Source organism: Arachis ipaensis, chromosome B08 (genome assembly GCF_000816755.2).
Source record: "Arachis ipaensis cultivar K30076 chromosome B08, Araip1.1, whole genome shotgun sequence".
Taxonomy (NCBI): Eukaryota; Viridiplantae; Streptophyta; class Magnoliopsida; order Fabales; family Fabaceae; genus Arachis; species Arachis ipaensis.
The window spans coordinates 16,209,220-16,230,473 of record NC_029792.2 but is presented as its reverse complement, the minus strand read 5'-3'; the positions used below and the strand labels follow the sequence as shown (position 1 = coordinate 16,230,473).

Here is a 21,254-nt window from a genome sequence, read left to right as displayed (position 1 = left end):
TTCGATTGTTAGTACCATAAATTTTTTTATATAATTTTTTTTATTTGGTCATCATACTGATAGGTGCTAGAAGCTAGTGAGTATAGTAGTTGATGTGGTTGTTAGTTTTAATTAGTTTATAAATAAAAAGCTATGATTAATAGTAAACCACATAGAAATATAAATTTAAGAAATGAAGATATCTATAAAAGATATATTTGTACTTGTATTGAGAAGTTATGAGTCCATGACTAATTTAACAATGTAGGCCACCAATAAACATAAACTATTGAGTTCAATTTGAGAGTGTTTCAAACACTAGCTTTCTTTCATGTTCATTTATTTTTTTTATTCTAATTTTGATGCTAATTTTATTATTTTTCTTTAGCAGTCAAAACTGTTTCTTTGGAAGTAACAAATCTACTTATTCTATCTTACCTGTGCTGATTTTTTTTAAGAACAAGTAATATCTCTTTCACTATGATTGGTAAATTAGGATTTATTTTCCCAGAAAAAATATTTTTTTAGTTGTTACTAAATAGTGCACATGGCTATAAACTAGAAAAAAAACACGTTAAGCTATGGAAGTTATGGATAAATCATGGATTAAGACCACAGAATTCTCTTGAGTATGCACAAGGTGTTTCAAGATTTATTGAGTTTACTTTTGCGCATCATTCTGCCGACGGAAGAATCATATGTCCATGTAGTGCATGTGCTTTTAAGAAGTGGCTAACAAGGGACGAGATGTATGATCATTTGATTTGTACACAATTCCCAATAGGATATACATTTTGGTTTTATCACGGAGAGCGCTCGATAGGAGAAACTAGCAACGTCTCAAGTAGTAGTTTTTCGAATGTAGTACAAAATCCTATGGCCGATGAGCAGCATCCAATGGTTGAGGTTGATTCAATTCGAAACTTGATCAGTGAAGGACTAGGAGTTGGTAGGAACAACCGATATGGAACACCCATAATAGTAAATGAAGTCATTGATAGTGGTGGTGAAAGACCGATGCCTAGTGAAACTCCTGAAACTCTTGAAGCGAAAGGGTTTAGCAAGCTGCTAAAGGATGGAGAAGAACCATTATATGAAGGGTGTACAAGATACTCGAATTTATCTTTTATATTGAAGTTGTTCCATATCAAATCCCTCTGTGGTATGACCGATAAGTCTATGAAGATGATTTTAGAACTATTGAGTGACGCATTCGAATATGCGAGGATTCCAAGTTCTTTTTATGAGGCAAAAAAGATCATTTCTAAACTCAGTTTGGATTGCACAAAGATACATGCTTGCCTAAACAATTGTATGTTGTATTGGGGCGAAGATGAGAATAGAGAGATATGTAAGGTCTGTAATAGGTCTAGATGGAAAACATATAAGAAAAAAGGTCTAGCTGAGGCATCGAGTATTATTGGTAACAAAAAGAAGAAGCATCCAGCAAAAGTTCTTCGTTATTTTCCTTTAAAATCTCGATTGAAAAGATTGTTCTACTCGTCAAAGACTGCTGCTGATATGTGATGGCATGCTACAGCTGAGAATAAGGATAACGCAGTGAGACATCCAAGAGACTTTGAAGCATGGAAAAGGCTTGATTTGGAGCACTCCAACTTTGCATCCGATCCACGAAATGTGAGTCTTACATTAGCTACCGATGGCTTCAATCCACATGGAACTTTGAGTGCAAATCATAGTATTTGGCATGTCATTCTCATTCCGTATAATACTCCTCCATGGGCGTGTATGAAATCGACATCAATCATAATTTCAATGATCATTCCTGGCAAGAAAATGCCAGGAAATAACATAGATGTTTATTTGCAACCTCTAATAAAAGAGTTAAAGGAGTTATGGGTTGAGGGTTGCGATGCATATGATGCTTTAAAATAAGAAGTGTTTAAGTTGCACGCAGTTTTATTGTGGACAATTAGTGACTTTTTTGGGTTAGGGACTCTTTCTGGGTGGAATACATACACAAGACTTGCTTGCCTGTCTTGCAACTTCAATAACATCCGTCATCGTCTCAATCACAGCAAAAAGTATTATTTTATGGGTCATCGTTGCTTTCTGGATCATAGACACAAGTTTAGATTAAACACCGTTCAATTTAATAGAAGACAAGAAACAAGGCTTTCACCAAGAACATTTTCTGGCAGTGAAATCCTTTCACAAGTTGAGAATATTAATGTCACCTTTGGCCGAAGAGAAGAAATAGGAAGAAGTGGTAAAAGATTACGCACTGGTGGACCTGTTGAAGGAGGTGGTACTCAACAATGGAAAAAGAAGAGTATTTTTTTAGTTGCCATATTGGAAGTCTAATTTGTTGCGTCACAATCTCGATATGATGCATATTGAGAAAAATGTATGTGACAATGTACTATATACTTTGTTAAATGATAGTTCGAAGTCAAAAGATCACATAAATGCTCGAAGAGACCTTCAAGAAATGGGTATCAAGCGCTATCTGTGGCCAAGGGAAAATGGAAAGTGTCCTCCGGCAATTTATACTTTGAACAATTTGGGTAAGAAGAGATTCTTGACAACTTTGAAAAACGTCACTATTCCTGATGGTTATGCAAGCAACATATCAAGGTGCATTGACTTAGAGTCTCTTAAGTTGAGTAGGATGCTAAAAAGTCATGATTGTCATATACTTATGGAGCAATTATTACCGTTAGCCATGCAAACAGGGCTGCCTGATGAGGTCTCTGCAGTGCTTATTGAGATGTGTTCATTCTTTAGACAATTATGTGGTAAAGCGTTAAGTGCCCCCTGTTTGGAAAAGTTGCAAGATCAAATTGTCCTCGCGTTATGCCACATGGAAATGTTATTCCCTTCTTCATTCTTCACATTTATGGTTCACTTGATGGTGCACCTTGTAGAAGAAGCTAAACTTGGAGGCCCTATCCATTATAGATGGATGTACCCTATTGAGAGGTAAAATTATTATCTTAGATCGTTATTTATAACTTTGTTGGATAGTATTTAATCTTCATTCCTGGATAGGTATTTAGGACATTTGAAGTCATATGTACGTAACAAAGCACAACTAGAAGGATCTATAGCACAAGGATACTTAATGGAAGAAATTCTTACATTTTGCTCCAGATATTTAGAGAACATTGAGATTAGATGGAATCGACCTAGCCGAATTGATGATGAACCAAACCATGAAGAATCAAATCCTTGGTTAGATACTTTGTTTCCTCAAGTAGGTAAACCACTTGGTGTTTCCTCATATTTCACTTTAACAGCCATTGAGAAGTTACAAGCTCATAGACATGTGTTAACTAATTGCTCCATAGTTGACAACTATCTCCAGTGAGTATTTCAGCATGTTCTAATTCATATAATTAAGATTCTTTGAATGACCTTTAATCCTAATATTAAGACATCTATAGGGAGTTTAGAAACATTGTACGAAAGCAATTAAAAAGTCGGACGAGAAATACATCAGAGATAGATAAGAAAGTTTATAGAGAGTTTGCAAATTGGTTCTCTACCCGTGTGAGTTAAATTCTTCCTCTTTGAAATTATTTTTTCCATTTTCCATTACATGAACTTGATAAAATATTCATCATGCTTTCTTAGATTGTTCGAGATCTTGATAAAATTGAAGAATCTAAGAGAACGGTGTTTTTTAGTCTTGCCAAAGGGTTGATTGACCAAGCAAGATGATTTTCTGCATATAATATCAATGGATACAAGTTTAGGACTCTAGAACGTGAAAAAGGTTTAAAAACTCAAAACAGTGGTGTTTTTGGGATATTTGGAACAAGAAGCTACTTCCGCAATAGTGATCCTAATATGAGGTTTGGAGCAGTACCTTATTATGAAAAGTTAGTGGACATTATTGAACTTAATTATGATGGTATATTCTTTGTAACCTTGTTTAAATGTGAATGGGCTAATACCACTAACTCAAGGGTCATGAAAGTAGATAACTTAGGTTTTACCTCTATCAACTTTAATAGATTGATACATACCGGTGAGTATGAGGATGATGAGCCATATATTAAGGCTAATAAAGCTCAAATAGTTTATTATGTGGAGGATGAGAAAGAAAAAGGTTGGAGCATACCAATTCAAGTAAAGCCAAGAGACTTATATAATATGGGCAATGAGGATGAAGACATAATTTATGACAATGTGGGTTATCCATCACAAGATTTGGGACAATTTTTTACAGATAACATTTCACATGTACCATTAGCAAGAGAAATTATAGAGGAAGAAAATATAAAGTAATGTAAGTCTTTAGTTGCAAGTCATTGAGTGTTATATATTGTTTTCGTTCATAATTTTAAATTTTATTACATAAAAATAATAGTTTGTTTTAGTAGTTTCTTGTTTCTTTGGTTGTTAGTTGATTAAATTAAGTATTGTTATTTCATTTTCATTCTCTCATTGATATATTAATTTCAATATCTCTTGAGACGTTGCAGAAATGTCTAAGAAAAGGATTGTTTCTTCACGTGAGAATATATCTACTCATGAGTTTAATGAGTCATCACCCGTTGATCAATTTGAATCCTCTCAATCCATAGAGTCTGAACCTACTTTATCTACTAGTTCAGAAGTTTCACATGTTCCATTAGATGTAGCAGAAAGAAAGTCCAACAAGTACTGGACAGTTGATTTGGAAGGTATGTTATAAAATTTAGTTCAATTATAGCATTGTATATTAAAAGATGTACTAGGAAGGAAGTATAATAATGTATAGTATATGATTTGAATAATTTGATAGATGCAACTGGAATGATTAAGGAATGTCACTTAAGGTTGAAAGATATGTGGGTGCTGTCTCGTGAGACTAAAATTATTGTGCATTGGAATGAGCATGGCCAACTAATTGGTGAATCTGGTGGCCTTTTAGGCTTATTTTTAGGAGCTGTTGCTGAAAATTTCAAAAACTTTCCTATAAGTTATGAGAAATGGCCTTTGGTTCCAACAGAGCCATACAAAAATGGAGCCTATAGAGATATTATTCAGGTTCTTTTTTACTTAATTATTTAATAAAAATTCGAGTTGATTTTCAATAATGCATTCCTATGTTCTGGTATTGTATCATTCTTAGACAATTTCAGCTATTATTATTTACTGAAAATAAATATTATTTTTTGTATATTTGACATAATGAAGTTAGAGTATGAGTTAATTGTTAAATATTAAGTTGACTATATTATTTAATTTGAGAATTTTGAGTTACATTATTGAGGGGGGAATTAAAGAGAGTGCATGCATGAATGTGAGGTTACAGGGGCTAAATATTTATATTCACAGTAACTTTAACTATAATGTAAATTCTTTAGCAACTAAATTAAGAAATACTGTAGTTATTTTCATGAAAAGATCTAGCAGAAATCTAATATGAATGTGAGGTATTCTTATGCAATCCTTTTGAGAAGAAGATTTGGTTGATCTAATGTTTAAAAGCTCACATAATTAAATAAAAACAAGCACTTGATAGATCAAATCAAAATATAATACAAGACAAAATATAACAAGAAGAAGAAAGTAATGATAAATATTGTAGAATGCATACAATGGTGAATTGGGACAAAGTGAAAATGGAGATGAGCAAAGAGAAGGGAGTAGAATATGATGATGCGGTTTGGTTCAAGAGCAATAGAGGAAGTGGTTTGGTTTTGTGAATGAAGAGAAGAGAGAGAAATAGATTTGTGTAATGAAAAGAAAACTGAAGTGAAAGTGAAGTGGAGTAGACACATAGGTTTAAATGAGTGACACTTAATAATATTTAATTTAAGTATTAGCTTAAGACGAAATAAATAGTATACCCATCCGCTATAGAATATGTATATAAAATAATTAATTTAATAATGTAGCAGATTTTTCGAAGAATAAATTACAATGACTTTACTCTTTTATATTTGTAATGATGCATTCAGCTTCTTACTGTCCTGCTCAACAATGGAAAGTCAATTTTTTATTATATTTTCTGCATCTTAAATTAACAATTCGGCATAGCATGAGTCTATTAACATTTCTTTGAATTATGTTCTATTTTTAGTTATTAATAAGTTCAAATAATTTTACCTATGTGTCTATGTTACAATTATTCAGGTTAATTATTTTTATGTTTATACTATGTAGAGATTCTTTAAAGTTGATGATGGAAAGCAAAAGAAGTACATACTACAAAATCTTGGCAGAAAGTAGAAAGATGATACATGCAAATTGTTTAATGACAATTATAACTGGAATTTTACTAGAGAGCAAAATATAGTGTCGTGTCCAAAAGGAGTTCGAGTCAGCTTAGAGCAATGGGCAACTTTTATTGATTATAGATTAAGGTCAAGAACTCAGGTAATTGAATGTACACACACATTGTATATTTCACTTTATATTGACAGGTTGCTAATTAAATTTGCATTTGTAGAAAATGTGTGAGAAAAATGCAAGTAATCGAAAAAAACAAACAATTCTTCATACACTCGGATCCAAGATGATTGCTAGGAAGAAACACGAGTTGGTTTGTGATTAAGTCCTTATCAGAATAATATTCTGTAATTTAATTTATACATGCGTTGAAATTGAATTCCCATTTATTGATTTGATAGGAAACTGCGAACAAGAGAGTTTTTACTAAAGCTGAAATATATCCAATTAGTCATAAGAAGAATGATGGATCTTTTGTTAATGATGAGGCTAGAGAGAAAAGTGTAAGCACTTTCACTTTATTTTGGCTTTGTTTGTTATTGATGATGGAGATTATTCTAATGTTGATGCATTTCTCAAATTTTTATCATAGGAACAATTAGCTTTGCTTCAAGCTAATGAGGGTTCTCCTACTGATGATGCATATACCAAGTTATTTGGAAAAGAACACCAGGGTTGTGTTAGAGGTGTAGGATTTGGTGTCTGTCCATTCCGAGTCATGAAAACTGCTAATAGTTTAAGAGGAGTATCTTGTTCATGCAATCATGACTTTAATATGGCTAAAGTTCACTGTATGGAAGTAGAATTATAAGAGAATAAAGCAATAATTTCCTTATTACAAGTTCAAGTGACATATTTTATTAATCATTGTATGGGTGGAAAAGTGCCACATGACTTTCCTACAGCTACAAATAATGGGGTAAATATTATACTTTGTTCTTTTTTCCTGAATCTTTCATTGTGAATGGTTTAGTAAAACAATGATTTAGTTATTATTGGTCATTATCCTTATTTGTTCAGATGGTTTATGCCTATTAATGTTAGACTTAAATTATATAATGGTCTTTGTTTTTATTCTAACGTATTTTTATTTATTTTTAATCCTAGGTTGCAGACTCACCAATGGAGACAAGGCCACCTTCTACTATTCCATGACTTGATTATAGAGTTTTATGATTGAATTGACCGAAGACTTTTGTTATCAAAGTGACTGTTTATTTTAGGCTTTTAGCATAGTTAAATAATAGAAGCAAAACTCTTTTCTAATTCAATTTTAGGATTGCATTATTTGAATTTACTTTGATATGTAAATAGTTGTTAAACACTGGTTGTGTTTGATTTATGATTATGTAAGACTTATTAAATATATATTATATTTTGAAATACAATGTTCATATTATTTTGGTACCTTTTTTCTATTTTATTTTGAGTTGTAGATTTTAATATTATAGTAGTAATTTTTTTATTAGGATCGAAGCAATTAGAAAGTAGTTTATATATAAGTTTGTTTTTTTTTTAAATATGTTGCAGGTATCGCAGCGGTTTAAAACCGCCACGAATATCATATCAGACGCCCCTCAAAGCTCATTTTGTGGCGGTTTTAAACCGCCTCAAATTGTCCAACGGTCATTTCCAATACGTTTTTTTGCAACGGTTACCAAACCGCTGCCATACACCTGTTCGGCTGTTCTGCCTGATTCGAGAACATAGTGGCGGTTTCAAACCGCTACCATTTGCCGAGTGACTCTCGCCGGCGGTTATTCCAGCAGTTCTTCAAAATCGCCGCCGCTGCTGTGCCAACGGTTGACCTGGGCGCGCTTTGTTCACTGCCAGAAACCGAAAATAGCGGCGATTATAACCACCGCCACACCCCCAAATAACCGCTGCCGCTTTACTATTTTGTTGTAGTGATGGTTGAACCCCGAAAAGGATCCAGTGGTTCCCGATATACCTATGCTCGACGCTCCACCACCATCCCTTGTAGCGGAGCTATGATTCGATGGGCCATGGGTTCCCGAAAGCTCTAGTTCTGCACCTTCAACAGAGTATAGCTCAGAGACGTGGATTGATCAGATGATGGCGGATCTGTACTCTAGTTCTTTTGAGACCGGAAAAGCGGACTCCACAGAGAATGCGAGCAGCAGCAATATCACAAGCACGTCAGAGTGATTCCCTTGCTTCAACATATTGTGATAACAGTTTCCAAATATCCAGTATCACTAACAGCAGTAGTAGTAGTCTTAATAGTAATGGTCCTTGCTCTCGCATTTGATAGTCTTTTAGAGGTCTAACTCTTTTTATTTATTTAATAAGTAGATCGGGTCCCATACTAGAGTGAATCTTGTGAGCCAGGGACTACAACCATTAAAAAGAAGTATATAATTAAGTATGAACTTGGATTTTGTGATGAATTAAGCCTGCGGGCGTTTCATGTATGATATGATTATCCTATGCTATACTTTTCCGTTTCTTGTATTAACTGCTTAACTTACAATTATTCCAATATGCATGACTAGATACACGATTCTTGACTAGCGCTACAGGCTCATATGTATACACTTAGGTAGCGTTTGTTTTGAGGTATTGAGACAGAGACTGAGAGACTGAAACTCAATATCGTATTTGTTAGTTCAGAGACTGGTACTAAAATTTTTATCTCTATCTCTAAAATTTTAGTATTTCAGTACCTCAAAAAAGTAGGGACACAGAGGACTGAAATTTTTAGAGATGGAGACTGAAACTTTAATAACATTTTTTACCTAAAATACTTTCATTTCAATTAATTAATTCCAATTTTACCCTTTGTGCAAATTAAATTAGAGTTTCATTCTTGTTTCAATTCCTGTCTCCCATTTTGCACCAAACAGAATACTGAGATTTATTTCAATCCCTGTCTCTTAGTCTCTGTCTCTCAGTCTCAGTCTTTCTGTCTCTGTCTCTCCACCAAACGCTACCTTAATATATGGTCTAGAGTCTCTAAAGTCAACTAAATAGTAGCGCCTAGCTGCTAGCCTTGCTCATGACAGGCTAGAAATTAGGACATTACATGAAACAGATTGTTTGAACGTTCTGCACCTTTTGCATGACTCTGGTGGTAGTTACACGTCTGAAGTTGTTGATTTAATTCACAAAATTCAGGAACTTTTATCAAGATTTTGGTATGTTCAAATCGATTGAATAACTAGAGAAGCAATAAAGTGACGAATTAAATGGCTAGATATGAAACAAAAAATAATTCCAATCATATCATTTGGTCAGAGTCTAGTGATATTTTCCAATAAATTATCAGTTCTGATTTAAAATAGATGTTTGCTTTGATCTTCTCTTTTGTTTAAACATCATAAAACAAAATTTAGAACACAAAACGATTTTATTTCTCTTATTTTCTATCAAACGCTGAATAATAAGAAAAACTCAAATTTTGCTTTCTCTTTTCTTAGGAGAGGCTTTTTTTGTTTTGGGGGGGGGTATACAGCACTCACATAAACTCTATTAATAATTTATTTATTGTCTCTAGTAAGACTTGAACCAAAATACAACATTTTAAAAGACATGATCATGAATCATTAAGTTAAAGCCTTAGCTGTGGAGAGGCCATTTAAGTCATGAATGGAACGGTACTAATAGAGAATGTGAAGTTCATTTGGTCGTGTACGTCTAAAATGGACTACGCAAGTGATTCAACAAATTTAATATATTGTAATCAACCTGAATATACTACACGAAATCTAAATTTAATAATTATAGAGTAAATATCCAACTTGATCCTTGTCCAATTTCACGAAAAACAAAGCGATCTCTGTCCAAAAAAAAAGGGACACTTCGATCCTCAACTTTTTTATTTTGGGACAATACAATTCTTCTGTTAAAAAATCCATTAAATAATAACAAAAATTAATTTTGTGGGAATTTTATTTATATTTTGTGGGGTTTTAAACCTCCACAAACTATTAATAAGTTTGTTTTTGAAAAATTCTTTTATCAATGGTGGTTAAGTGAAGAAAAACCATTGATGAAAATGATGTCGCAAAAAAAAGTAATTGTAGTACCTTTTAAAGGAAAAAAATAACATCGAATAAGAAATGAAAGAAGAGAACTTTATTGTTGATAATATTGGTATTGGTAATGATGATGGTAGAGGAGATAATGATGATGATAAAGTATAGTTACACAATAAAAATAATAGAGGTAGGAGTGATAATAATGAGGATGAAAAATATAGTGGTAGTAATTGATTATATTGTTGAAAAGATTTTTGTGAGGATTTAAAATCCCTGCAAAATACAAATAAAACTCCACAAAATTAAATTTTGTTATTATTTAACAATTTTTTTAACAGAGAGATTGTATTGTCCCAAAATAAAAAGGTTGAAGATCAAAATATCCCTTTTTTTTTTATAGGGATCGCTTTGTCCTTCATAAAAATAGACAAAGACCGAATTGGGTCTTTAATCATAATTGTATCCAAATAGACTGTTGTATTTTCTCAATTTTCAGTTGCGTCTATAACACCCTAAGTTATATCCTATCTTTGAGGGTCTTTAAATAAGATGGCACACTCGATAGAGAAAGAGACTGAACTTAATCGTTACGCAAGGAAGGGAGGAAGTACGTGTGAAGAGGAAAACAGGTAGTACTAAAACGATGATAAATATGAAATAATAAACTTATCCATGAGTACGGTTCAAAATAAAATGCTTAGAGGTAATTAAACAAAGAAAAGAAACTAATACGTCCTAACTAATTTCGTTGGAGAGGCTCCCATACTTGTGTCCTATCCTATCCTTGGTCAGGACCCTTCAGTTATTCACGTATCGAGGTATCAGTGATTTTTCTCCAACACCTTTTCACGCAGTGAAGATCTGGTTCCGTTGTGTGGGATGAACTAGGACTCGATGGGCAGCTGGGATTCTCCTTCCACGAACTCTCGACCTAAGTAGATAGTTTGGAGCACGGTAGTAGTGGTCGTAACTATCCACGCGTGGTTCGAGGGTCATACTCAGAAGTCACCTTTGGGGGGCACTGCATTGTCTCTATCTGCTGTGCCATGTTCCTCTGGAGACAGTATGGAAAAAGAAAAAGGGATGAGAACCTAACGTCTCAGTAGGAGTGCTGTGCAACACCTCCATATCTATCTCCAGCTCACGTGCGGGATTTTAAAAGAAAGTCGTACGATATGGCATGTAATATGAACCTCTTGTAAAGCGTAAAACATATAGGTAAAAAGGAAAGAACATAGAAAGAGAATAGAAGGATAACATCTTAAGTAACATCAACATAATCATAAATATATCTTAAAAAAACATAATCAATCTTTTCATTCATGCTTTCTCCTTTCTTAACTTATAAATTTTATGGAAGGTATTGAGCTCAAACCGGTATAAAAGGCGGGAGTCCCCTTCCCTAACCGAAGGTTCTTATCCCAAACGTTTTGGCGATCACCTTCCCTTACCGAATGTTCATCTCGATCGATCACCTTCCCTTACCGAAGGATCATATCGATATCTTGTATTTGGGGGTCACCTTCCCTTACCGAAGGATCATTCCCTCAGTTTAATTTACAATTAGGTTTTGTTTAACCATACACGAGAGGAAAATCATATAAGAAGAGATCATGCAAGAAAAGGGACAATTATGATGATAAAGGGATATATGAAAAACATGAGACTCTGGCATGTGTATGAATTTTCTAATTAAAAGATTTTGGTAGTATAATAGCATGGATTGAAAGATGTCATATCAAAGTACAAGAAATAGGGTATTTTAAATAATTGCACAAAGTATTAAAGAAGTTATGTATTCTCGATCCTAAGGGAATAATATAATGGTGCAAATGATCATATACATAATAAGAATAGGGTATATTAAATATTTGAATAACATATTGAGAAAGCATGTACTCTTGACTTTAAAGGAGTATTAATAACATAATGATATAAGAGGTCACATAGATGCACATAATAGAATAGGATATATTAAACATTTGAATAAAATATTGAAAAAAACATGTACTCTTGATTTTAAATGAGTAATAATAATATAATGATATAAGAGATCACATATATGGATATAATAGAATATGGTATGTTGAACAAGACATTATAAGAAGGCATGTACTCTCGGCCCTAAGGGAATATTAATAATATAATAATATAAGAGAGCACATAATAAAATGGCGTATATTAAATAGCTGAATAAGCATTATAAGAAGGCATGTACTCTCGACCCTAAGGGAATATTATTAATATAATAATATAAGAGAGCACATAGGGTGGTTACTAGATTCCTATCCATAAATTTAAAATTCTAAGCCTATCTCCTAACTGATTTTCAAATTTCAAATTTAATTTTGTTTCTAGAAGGGTGATTGTTACATTATCACCCCCATAAAAAAAAGAATTTGTCCCCAAATTCTACATCCTAATTCGGTCGATAAAGGTCATTAGTAGGATGCATAGTGATTTGGACATGGGTTAGCTAATCTTACTAGTAGCGGAGAGAGATATGAACAAAAGAGAAGCACCAGTATCATCTAGGATGGTTAAAGGATTCCATTAATTGTGCATTTACCCTCGATTCGATCTTCTGACTCGTGGACTTCCTCGCTGCTGAGGGCAAAGACTCGCCCTCGACGCTGTGGTGGATTGGCAGGGAGTGGGAGAACTGCTGGGCATTCCCTGGCGATATGCCCCGGCTGAAAACACCAAAAACAGACATTTTGTCCGGCAAGGCACCTACCCCTATGTTGCTTCCCACATGAAGCACACTCCTTGAGTTCGGTGGTCTTTGGTGAGGCATCAGTGGGAGGTTCCTGGCGATCCGTGCCCTGTTGAGGTTGCCTTTTTGTAGGTTTCTCAAGAAAAGCCTTCTTCTGCGGCGGCTGCTGAGATGATTCTTGATTCAGTTGCCTTTTCTTGAAAGCCTCGCTTCTTTCCGACGCTAGTTTTTTGGTGCATTCATCGACACCTAGCACTTGCTAACGAGGGAGGAGAACTCCCGGATTTCCCGTGGGGCTATAGCGGTTAGGACTTTTGCCCTGAGCCCTCCTTGATACTTCATACACTTTCACTTTTCATCTGGATTAGCCTTATACATGGCGGAAAATTTGCAGAGTCTCTCGAACTTCTCTGTGTACTCTGCAATACTCATCCTATCTTGCCTCAGCTGAAGAAACTCCATCTCCTTGGACTCTCGAACAGAAAGGAAAAAGTACTTCTTGTAGAAAGCTTCTTTGAAGGTGGCCCAACTGATATTTGTTCCCGCATCCTCCAACAACCGTCTTGCTCCATCCCACCAGAACTCGGCATCAGCTTTGAGCATGAAGGTAGCGTAGCTCACTTGCTGCTCCTCAGTGCACGGAAAAATTGTGAATACCTTTTCCATTTCAGTCAGCCATTCTTCTGCCATATCAGGGTCGAGGGCTCCACGGAACTCAGACGGACCAATCTTCTTGAAGTCAGCAAAAGTTGTACGGGTCTATCCCACCTCCAGCCTGGGAATATTGGGATCCTTGTCCCCAGTGGAAAGTTGTTGGGCCATCAGAGTGGTGGCTTGGGCATGCTCCTTCATTGCCTTGGCCATCTTCTTCATGTACTTTGCTAGGTTTGATGAGCTCGAGCTCGAACCACGTGGGCGTCCACGCTTGCCATAGGTCCCCTGTTTATGGATAACCATAGGAAGAAGTTTTATTAGCCATATCTCCTGAGACAGAATCCCTAGGATCGACTTTGCTCTGATACCATTAATGTAACACCCTAAGTTATATCCTATCTTTGAGGATCTTTAAATAAGATGGCACACTCGATAGAGAAAGAGACTGAACTTAATCGTTACGCAAGGAAGGGAGGAAGTACGTGTGAAGAGGAAAACAAGTAGTACTAAAACGATGACAAATATGAAATAATAAACTTATCCATGAGTACGGTTCAAAATAAAATGCTTAGAGGTAATTAAACAAAGAAAAGAAACTAATACGTCCTAACTAATTTCGTTGGAGAGGCTCCCATACTTGTGTCCTATCCTATCCTTGGTCAGGACCCTTCAGTTATTCACGTATCGAGGTATCAGTGGTTTTCCTCCAACACCTTTTCGCGCAGTGAAGATCTGGTTCCGTTGTGTGGGATGAACTAGGACTTGATGGGCAGCTGGGATTCTCCTTCCACGAACTCTCGACCTAAGTAGATAGTTTGGAGCACGGTAGTAGTGGTCGTAACTACCCACGCGTGCTTTGAGGGGTCATACTCAGAAGTTACCTTCGGGGGGCACTGCGTCGTCTCTATCCGCTGTGCCATGTTCCTCTGGAGACCGTATGGGAAAAGAAAAAGGGGATGAGAACCTAACGTCTCAGTAGGAGTGCTGTGCAACACCTCCATATCTATCTCCAGTCCACGTGCGGGATTTTAAAAGAAAGTCGTACGATATGGCATGTAATATGAACCTCTTGTAAAGCGTAAAACATATAGGTAAAAAGGAAAGAACATAGAAAGAGAATAAAAGGATAACATCTTAAGTAACATCAACATAATCATAAATATATCTTAAAAAAATATAATCAAACTTTTCATTCATGCTTTCTCCTTTCTTAACTTATAAATTTTATGGAAGGTATTGAGCTCAAACCGGTATAAAAGGTGGGAGTCCCCTTCCCTTACCGAAAGTTCTTATCCCAAACGTTTTGGCGATCACCTTCCCGTACCGAAGGTTCATCTCGATCGATCACCTTCCCTTACCGAAGGATCATATCGATATCTTGTCTTTGGGGGTCACATTCCCTTACCGAAGGATCATTCCCTCAGTTTAATTTACAATTAGGTTTTGTTTAACCATACACGAGAGGAAAATCATATAAGAAGAGATCATGCAAGAAAAGGGACAATTATGATGATAAAGGGATATATGAAAAACATGAGACTCTGGCATGTGTATAAATTTTCTAATTAAAAGATTTTGGTAGTATAATAGCATGGATTGAAAGGTGGCATATCAAAGTACAGGAAATAGGGTATTTTAAATAATTGCACAAAGTATTAAAGAAGTTATGTATTCTCGATCCTAAGGGAATAATATAATAGTGCAAACGATCATATAAGAACAGGGTATATTAAATATTTGAACATATTGAGAAAGTATGTACTCTTAACTTTAAAGGAGTATTAATAACATAATGATATAAGAGGTCACATAGATGCACATAATAGAATAGGATATATTAAATATTTGAATAAAATATTGAAAAAAGCATGTACTCTTGATTTTAAATGAGTAATAATAATATAATGATATAAGAGATCACATATATGGATATAATAGAATATGGTATGTTGAACAAGACATTATAAGAAGGCATGTACTCTCGGCCCTAAGGGAATATTAATAATATAATAATATAAGAGAGCACATAATAAAATGGCGTATATTAAATAGAAGTGGTTACTAGATTCCTATCCATAAATTTAAAATTCTAAGCCTATCTCGTAACTGATTTTCAAATTTCAAATTTAATTTTGTTTCTAGAAGAGTGGTTGTTACAGCGTCCGTTGATTGGAGTATAAGAATTAATTGAGCTCATTATCTCTATGTCAAACTTGCATAAAGTTTTTATATTTTATATGATAATTGCTAGTTAGTTTGCTACACACCCGCTGCTAAAGAGAAGAATCCAAAGCTAGAGATCAGTTGTTGTATGGTTGGGATCAAATGAGCAATAATGCTACGTAAAAAATTGTTAATAATATATATAATTGGTAATAGATGTTAGAGTTACAGATAATTACTTACTTTAATTAGGTTGGGTTTTACAGGTGGCTCCTTAATTGGTCCGAGACTTTAAATTAGGGTTAAGTACTGAAATCGTCCCTAAGGTCTGGGGTGAAAATCAAAATCGTCCCCGACCTTTTTTTGTTATTAAAATCATCCTCAACGTTACAAAATGTTATAAAATCGTCCTTTTTCACTTCAATTTTATTTTTTTTTACCATATTACCCTTTATTATTAATAAAAATAATTAAAAATAATATTAAAAAATTAAAACAACCATTAATAGTTAAGGGTAATTTGGTCCAAAAAAATAGAAAAAGACGATTTTATAACGTTTTGTAACGTTGAGGATGATTTTAATAACAAAAAAAGGTCGGGGACGATTTTGATTTTCACGCCAGACCTTAAGGACGATTTCAGTACTTAACCCTTTAAATTATCATGGGAAATGCTAGGAGCTAGTAACTTTTAGGATTTATAGTCATCAAATAGTCATCAATGAAACTTTTAATAGTGTAAAATTAGTGTGAGATTTCATCCAATAGCTCACTCTTCTTTGATGGTTACATGCTGGTTAAAATTTGATAAAACTTTTCCAATTATCAAATTGAGTATGCGTGCATCATCAAACTACGCAAAACAATTAATCTTAATAATTGCGACATAACAGCTGCTAAGCCATTTTAATTTCTCGTTCTTCTTCCAATGATTAATTTCATGAATAATTCTATAATAAAAAGGTCTTTGTGTGAAAAAAATAAAAAGAGGTGTGTATAATCTATTTTAAAATATTAATAAAAAAATACATTTTTTTAAAAAATATTTAATTATTTATAAAAGTAAATTTTCATCCATTCATCATTTTTTTCTTTTCACCATAACATACACCTAATTTCATTTGTTCCTTTCTGGTCTCCAACTGCAGCAGGTAACAACAGTCTCAAATTACTTTGAGAAAACCTGCAATAATTGGTAACAATAATATTGAAAAAAGTGATGCATGATTAGGATTCATTTTTAAATGCTTCTTATTAAATAAAAATGCTACATTTTTTATTAATTAAATAAATTTTAATTTTTATTTATTATATTTTATATCAATTGTTTAGATTTAGAGTCTAAAATTTAAAATTTAAAATTTAAAATTTAAGATTTACGGTTCAAAATTTTATGATTTAGAGTTTAAACTCAAAATTTAATATTTAAGTTTTATGCTTTAGAGTTTAAAGGAGGGCAAATATTTTACTTTTTCGAAAATACATTAGCGTTTACCCATAATTAGTGAAGTTGAAAAGTTAGCAATTTAGTATTGAAGAGAGAATCGTGGTGTGGAACTAACTCTAGAGTTTCTCCTTTCTTTTTTTTTTTTGGGATTTTTCCCCCAAGGACTGAGAATGTTTTTCTTCCAGTTTTTGTTGGGTCAGTATGAATTTGTTTTGTTCAGTGGAAATTGTCTGGGCCTTAAGAACGCTGATTGTATTTATTCAATGGCAATATCTCATGGATTGGGCTTTAACAATGCTGGCTGACGATATACAACAGAGAGAGTTTTAGTATATGTTAATGTGAGTCCGTGGGTGAGTCTCTATGACAAAATAATAAAAAAGAGAAAATAGAGACTTCAAATATGTTCTGTAATGTTATTTTTAAATTAGTCAGAAACTTATACAGCTATTGATCAAGAACAATATATGTCTGTGACTTCTAACATGACAAACACATCCCTTAATTCAATAAGGAAAACATGTCAAACCAATTTTTTTCGCCCTAAAACAAAACTAATAAAACTTTTTTCAGGTATTATCGAAAAAAAAAAATAATCAGATAAAGATTCAGTAAAAAATACACCATTTTTAATTAAATTGAGTTGGTTTAATAATTAATATATTAATTTAGTTAAATAAATATAAAATTTGAATTCCATTTTATGTATACAATAATTTATTATCCAATAATAAATTCTTAAATAATTCTAAAATTTATATACAAATTTTTTTTCACTTTATTTTAGTCAGTTACAAATATCTAAAATTAAAAATTTAGAATTATTCGATAACCTTAGACTCTACCAAAATTTGATTACTAGAAAACAATATCAATAGAGATGATGTTAATTAATGTTAGTAAACTAATAATTTCAAAAACATCAAACAAGCCCAGCTTCCAATCCAGAGAATGTATCATATAAGGGCTGATTCAAAGTTTCCGGCAAATAAAATGCAAACATGCCACCCACTATTCCACACACAGCAAACACCGCGAACGGCAGCCAACCGCCCAAAACCACCACCACCGGCGACAATATTGCCCCCATTTGCACCGCCTGCGTGGCGCACCCAAGTGCTGCGTTCCTGACCACCGTAGGGAACAACTCCGCCGTGTAAATAAACAATAAATTATAAGTTCCGGCCATCCCAAATATCCCCAAAATACCACACACCATTCTAATTAACTTCCACACTCCAACATTACCCATTAAACTACCTAACAAACAAAACAAACCGCTGAACCACATTGTCCCTATTGCCAACGGCTTCCTCCCAAACTTGTCCAACAAAATCGCCGTTATCCCAAACGCCGGCATCTCTGCCACTGCATTCAACGCCACGTTCATGTAAAGGTTGGTATCAAGATTTACCACGTTCAAGCTCAGACCATAGTACACAACAGAGCAAAAGAAGTTGATTGCCACCATTAGAATCAACCTTATTCTAGTGACTGGAGAGCGAAGGACGTCAACAATAGAACCACCAACTGCATCTTTGTTTTCCAAAGACTTGTTGTTGTTGTTCTTATAGGTCAAGGTTAGTGCTTCCGTTTTTGCTTCTGCTTGTACTTCGGTTTCTTCGTCAAGTGCAAGAAGAACACCACTAGGGAGGTGCTTTCCATTGGTAGAAGCAATATTGGACATGATCTTCATGGCTTCGGTTACTCTTCCACGAACGAGGTACCATCTTGGAGACTCTGAGAGAAAAGGGATGACGAGGAAGACGAAGAGAATGGAGGGGATGGAGGACGCAATGTAAAGCGCACGCCATGTTTGGAAGATGTAGGCAACGGCGGAGAGGATTGCAATGCCGATGGAGAAAAAGTAGAAAGTGGACATTCCGGCGATACCACGTTTTGTTGGGCCAATTGGCTCGGTGGCAAGGACAAATGCGCATAGGCCAACACCGCCGGTGCTGAAGCCGGTGAGGAGGCGGAAAATGACGTAGATCCAATAATTTGGCGAGAATGCTGTGAGACAACCAAAAATGGCATTTAAGGCACAAACAACCATCAGTGAACCTTTTCTTCCAAGAAAAGAATCTGAGAGGTGACCAAATATTCCAGCACCTGCGAATACAAAATTCTTTACATCATTTCATTTCATATATTTAATATATTTAATTAAATTATTCATAATTTTGAATCCTTTGTATAAATTCTTTAATTATTTAATATCATGAGCAAGTAGAGCCAAACCTCTAAGAAAAATAAATAAAATTGTATTTACAGTTATTTTTATAAATTGCTAGTCAATAAATATTCAATTCAACTAGAAACTAAACAAGAGTAAAAGAAACACCACTTATTATTTTAATTTTTTGCTTTTTTCGACTCTCAATTTAATACGAAAACTATACCTGAGCCTTCACTTTAAGCACTAAAGAGTTTATAGGGGAGCAACATTATACTCAAAAGTACATCTTTTGTCCCTATTATCATTATTAATATCTCTCAAAAAAATTCCTCTAACTTGGATAACGCGTGGCCTTTTATTGAAGTTTGTTGTGTTTTAGTTTTATTTATTTATGAGGAATAATGAATGGCTATGAGGCAGAAGCACAAGTTGGTGTTGACGAAACCAACGCATAAATAATTTAAAAGGGAAAAACAAAATAATGGCTCCGCTAGGTTACTAATAGTATATTTGTTAACTTTTATCAACTCTTATTTATAATTGTGTTTTATGAAAGTATATTTGTTAACTTTTATCAACTCTTATTTATAATTGTGTTTTATGAAAGTGTGTTTGTAGATGTGTCTAATAAAAATATCTTTTTATAGCTGTGTTTAATAGAAGTATCTTTATAGATATATTTTTTGGATGTGTCTCTTTATATATGTATTTAAAATATATTAATTATTAGACACATCCACGAACACACTTCTATAAAACACAATTATAAATAAGAGTTAATAGAAGTTGACAGATAATATATTAGTACCCTATTCTTTTCCTAAAAATAAAAAGGGGTTATCATCCACTTGGGTCTGTTTAATATTCAACGTGAAACACCACCGAAACGACAAACTAAAAGCAATTTTATACATTGTAACAGTCAAATAAATTTACTCAGAAAACGACAAACACAAAAAAGCCTGTTGGTGTCTCGGGCCAAGCCCCCATTTAAGACTTTTCTGTTTCAAAGTTAGCACGCCATGTTCATGTTGTGATCCTTTACCTCGTCACCAGTAAATTAGTCAGTAATAAATTACTATTTTGTGTAGTCTTTATCTTTGTTTTCCAGAATATAATGTGCCCTCATGCCTATCCAGAGGTTCATACTTTCATCGTCTCCATTCTTTCGAGAAAGAGTTTGCATTTATCTATTTTTTCAAACTATTATCATTTTTAAATTATATCATTGTAATTATTTTTGCAAAAGAATATCATCCCCCAAAGTAATTCTCAAGTCTCAACGCATATATGGCTTCTTTCAAAGGTCAAAACCCACATAGAGAAATAATAATATGATAATTGTTATAGTACCTAAAATTTCGTATTTAATTTATAGAAAAAGTTAAAAATTAATATATAATTTAAATGATACAAAAATAAATAATTTTTAAATATTTGATATTTATTTTAAATAAAAATTTGACAAATTCAACACTAAAATACTTCGGCACTAAAAAACTGGACTAATAATATATATTGTTAATGAAATTTCTTCAATTATGATTGTGTTTAAGTTATTATTTCTCTCGCAGTTTGTTATCTAAACAAGAAGTGTGATTGTTATCTATGATTCTATGTAATTCTCAATAGAAAAACTGCGTGCGCTATTGATTTATACAAGTACAAAATATTAACTACTATGTATGATACTATGATGTATCAAATACCATTTATAGAATTAAAATCATCATCCAATTAATTAATTGCAATAACCACATTCCTTGCTATAATTTCCCATTTCCCCAATTAACAAATATCCTGATCTTATCCGAAGCACGGAAGTTCAACATAAATAAATAGTTCTCTCGCTTAAAATTCAACATAAACAGCTGTCTTAACTACAACTGGAACCTTAATAATAATAATAAAGATTTTGTTATAGTGTGT

At 33.7% G+C, this 21,254-nt stretch overlaps 2 protein-coding genes across 4 annotated transcripts in view; one reads left to right on the top strand and one right to left on the bottom strand.

Moving 5' to 3' along the window:
- LOC107614448 overlaps positions 1 to 7,421 on the top strand; it is a 13,608-nt gene extending 6,187 nt beyond the window's left edge. Inside the window, exons 7-13 of one of the 3 annotated variants that reach the window (XR_002352083.1) lie at positions 4,431 to 4,631; positions 4,733 to 4,977; positions 6,100 to 6,312; positions 6,386 to 6,478; positions 6,567 to 6,668; positions 6,758 to 7,084; positions 7,273 to 7,421. Coding sequence is in view for 1 of the 3 variants with exons in the window: in XM_021109013.1 (XP_020964672.1) it covers positions 4,431 to 4,631; positions 4,733 to 4,977; positions 6,100 to 6,165 (512 nt within the window). In the remaining 2 variants the exon portion in view is untranslated. Of the gene's footprint in view, positions 1 to 4,430; positions 4,632 to 4,732; positions 4,978 to 6,099; positions 6,313 to 6,385; positions 6,479 to 6,566; positions 6,669 to 6,757; positions 7,085 to 7,272 lie in introns of those variants that run through there. The other 2 variants (XR_002352082.1, XM_021109013.1) reach the window with 2 other exon arrangements.
- Positions 17,984 to 21,254, bottom strand: part of LOC107614283 (organic cation/carnitine transporter 4) — a 4,580-nt gene continuing 1,309 nt past the window's right edge. Inside the window, exon 2 of the mRNA XM_016316506.2 lies at positions 17,984 to 19,258. Coding sequence (XP_016171992.1) covers positions 18,069 to 19,258 — 1,190 coding nt within the window. The 3' untranslated portion in view covers positions 17,984 to 18,068. The remainder of the gene's footprint in view (positions 19,259 to 21,254) is intronic.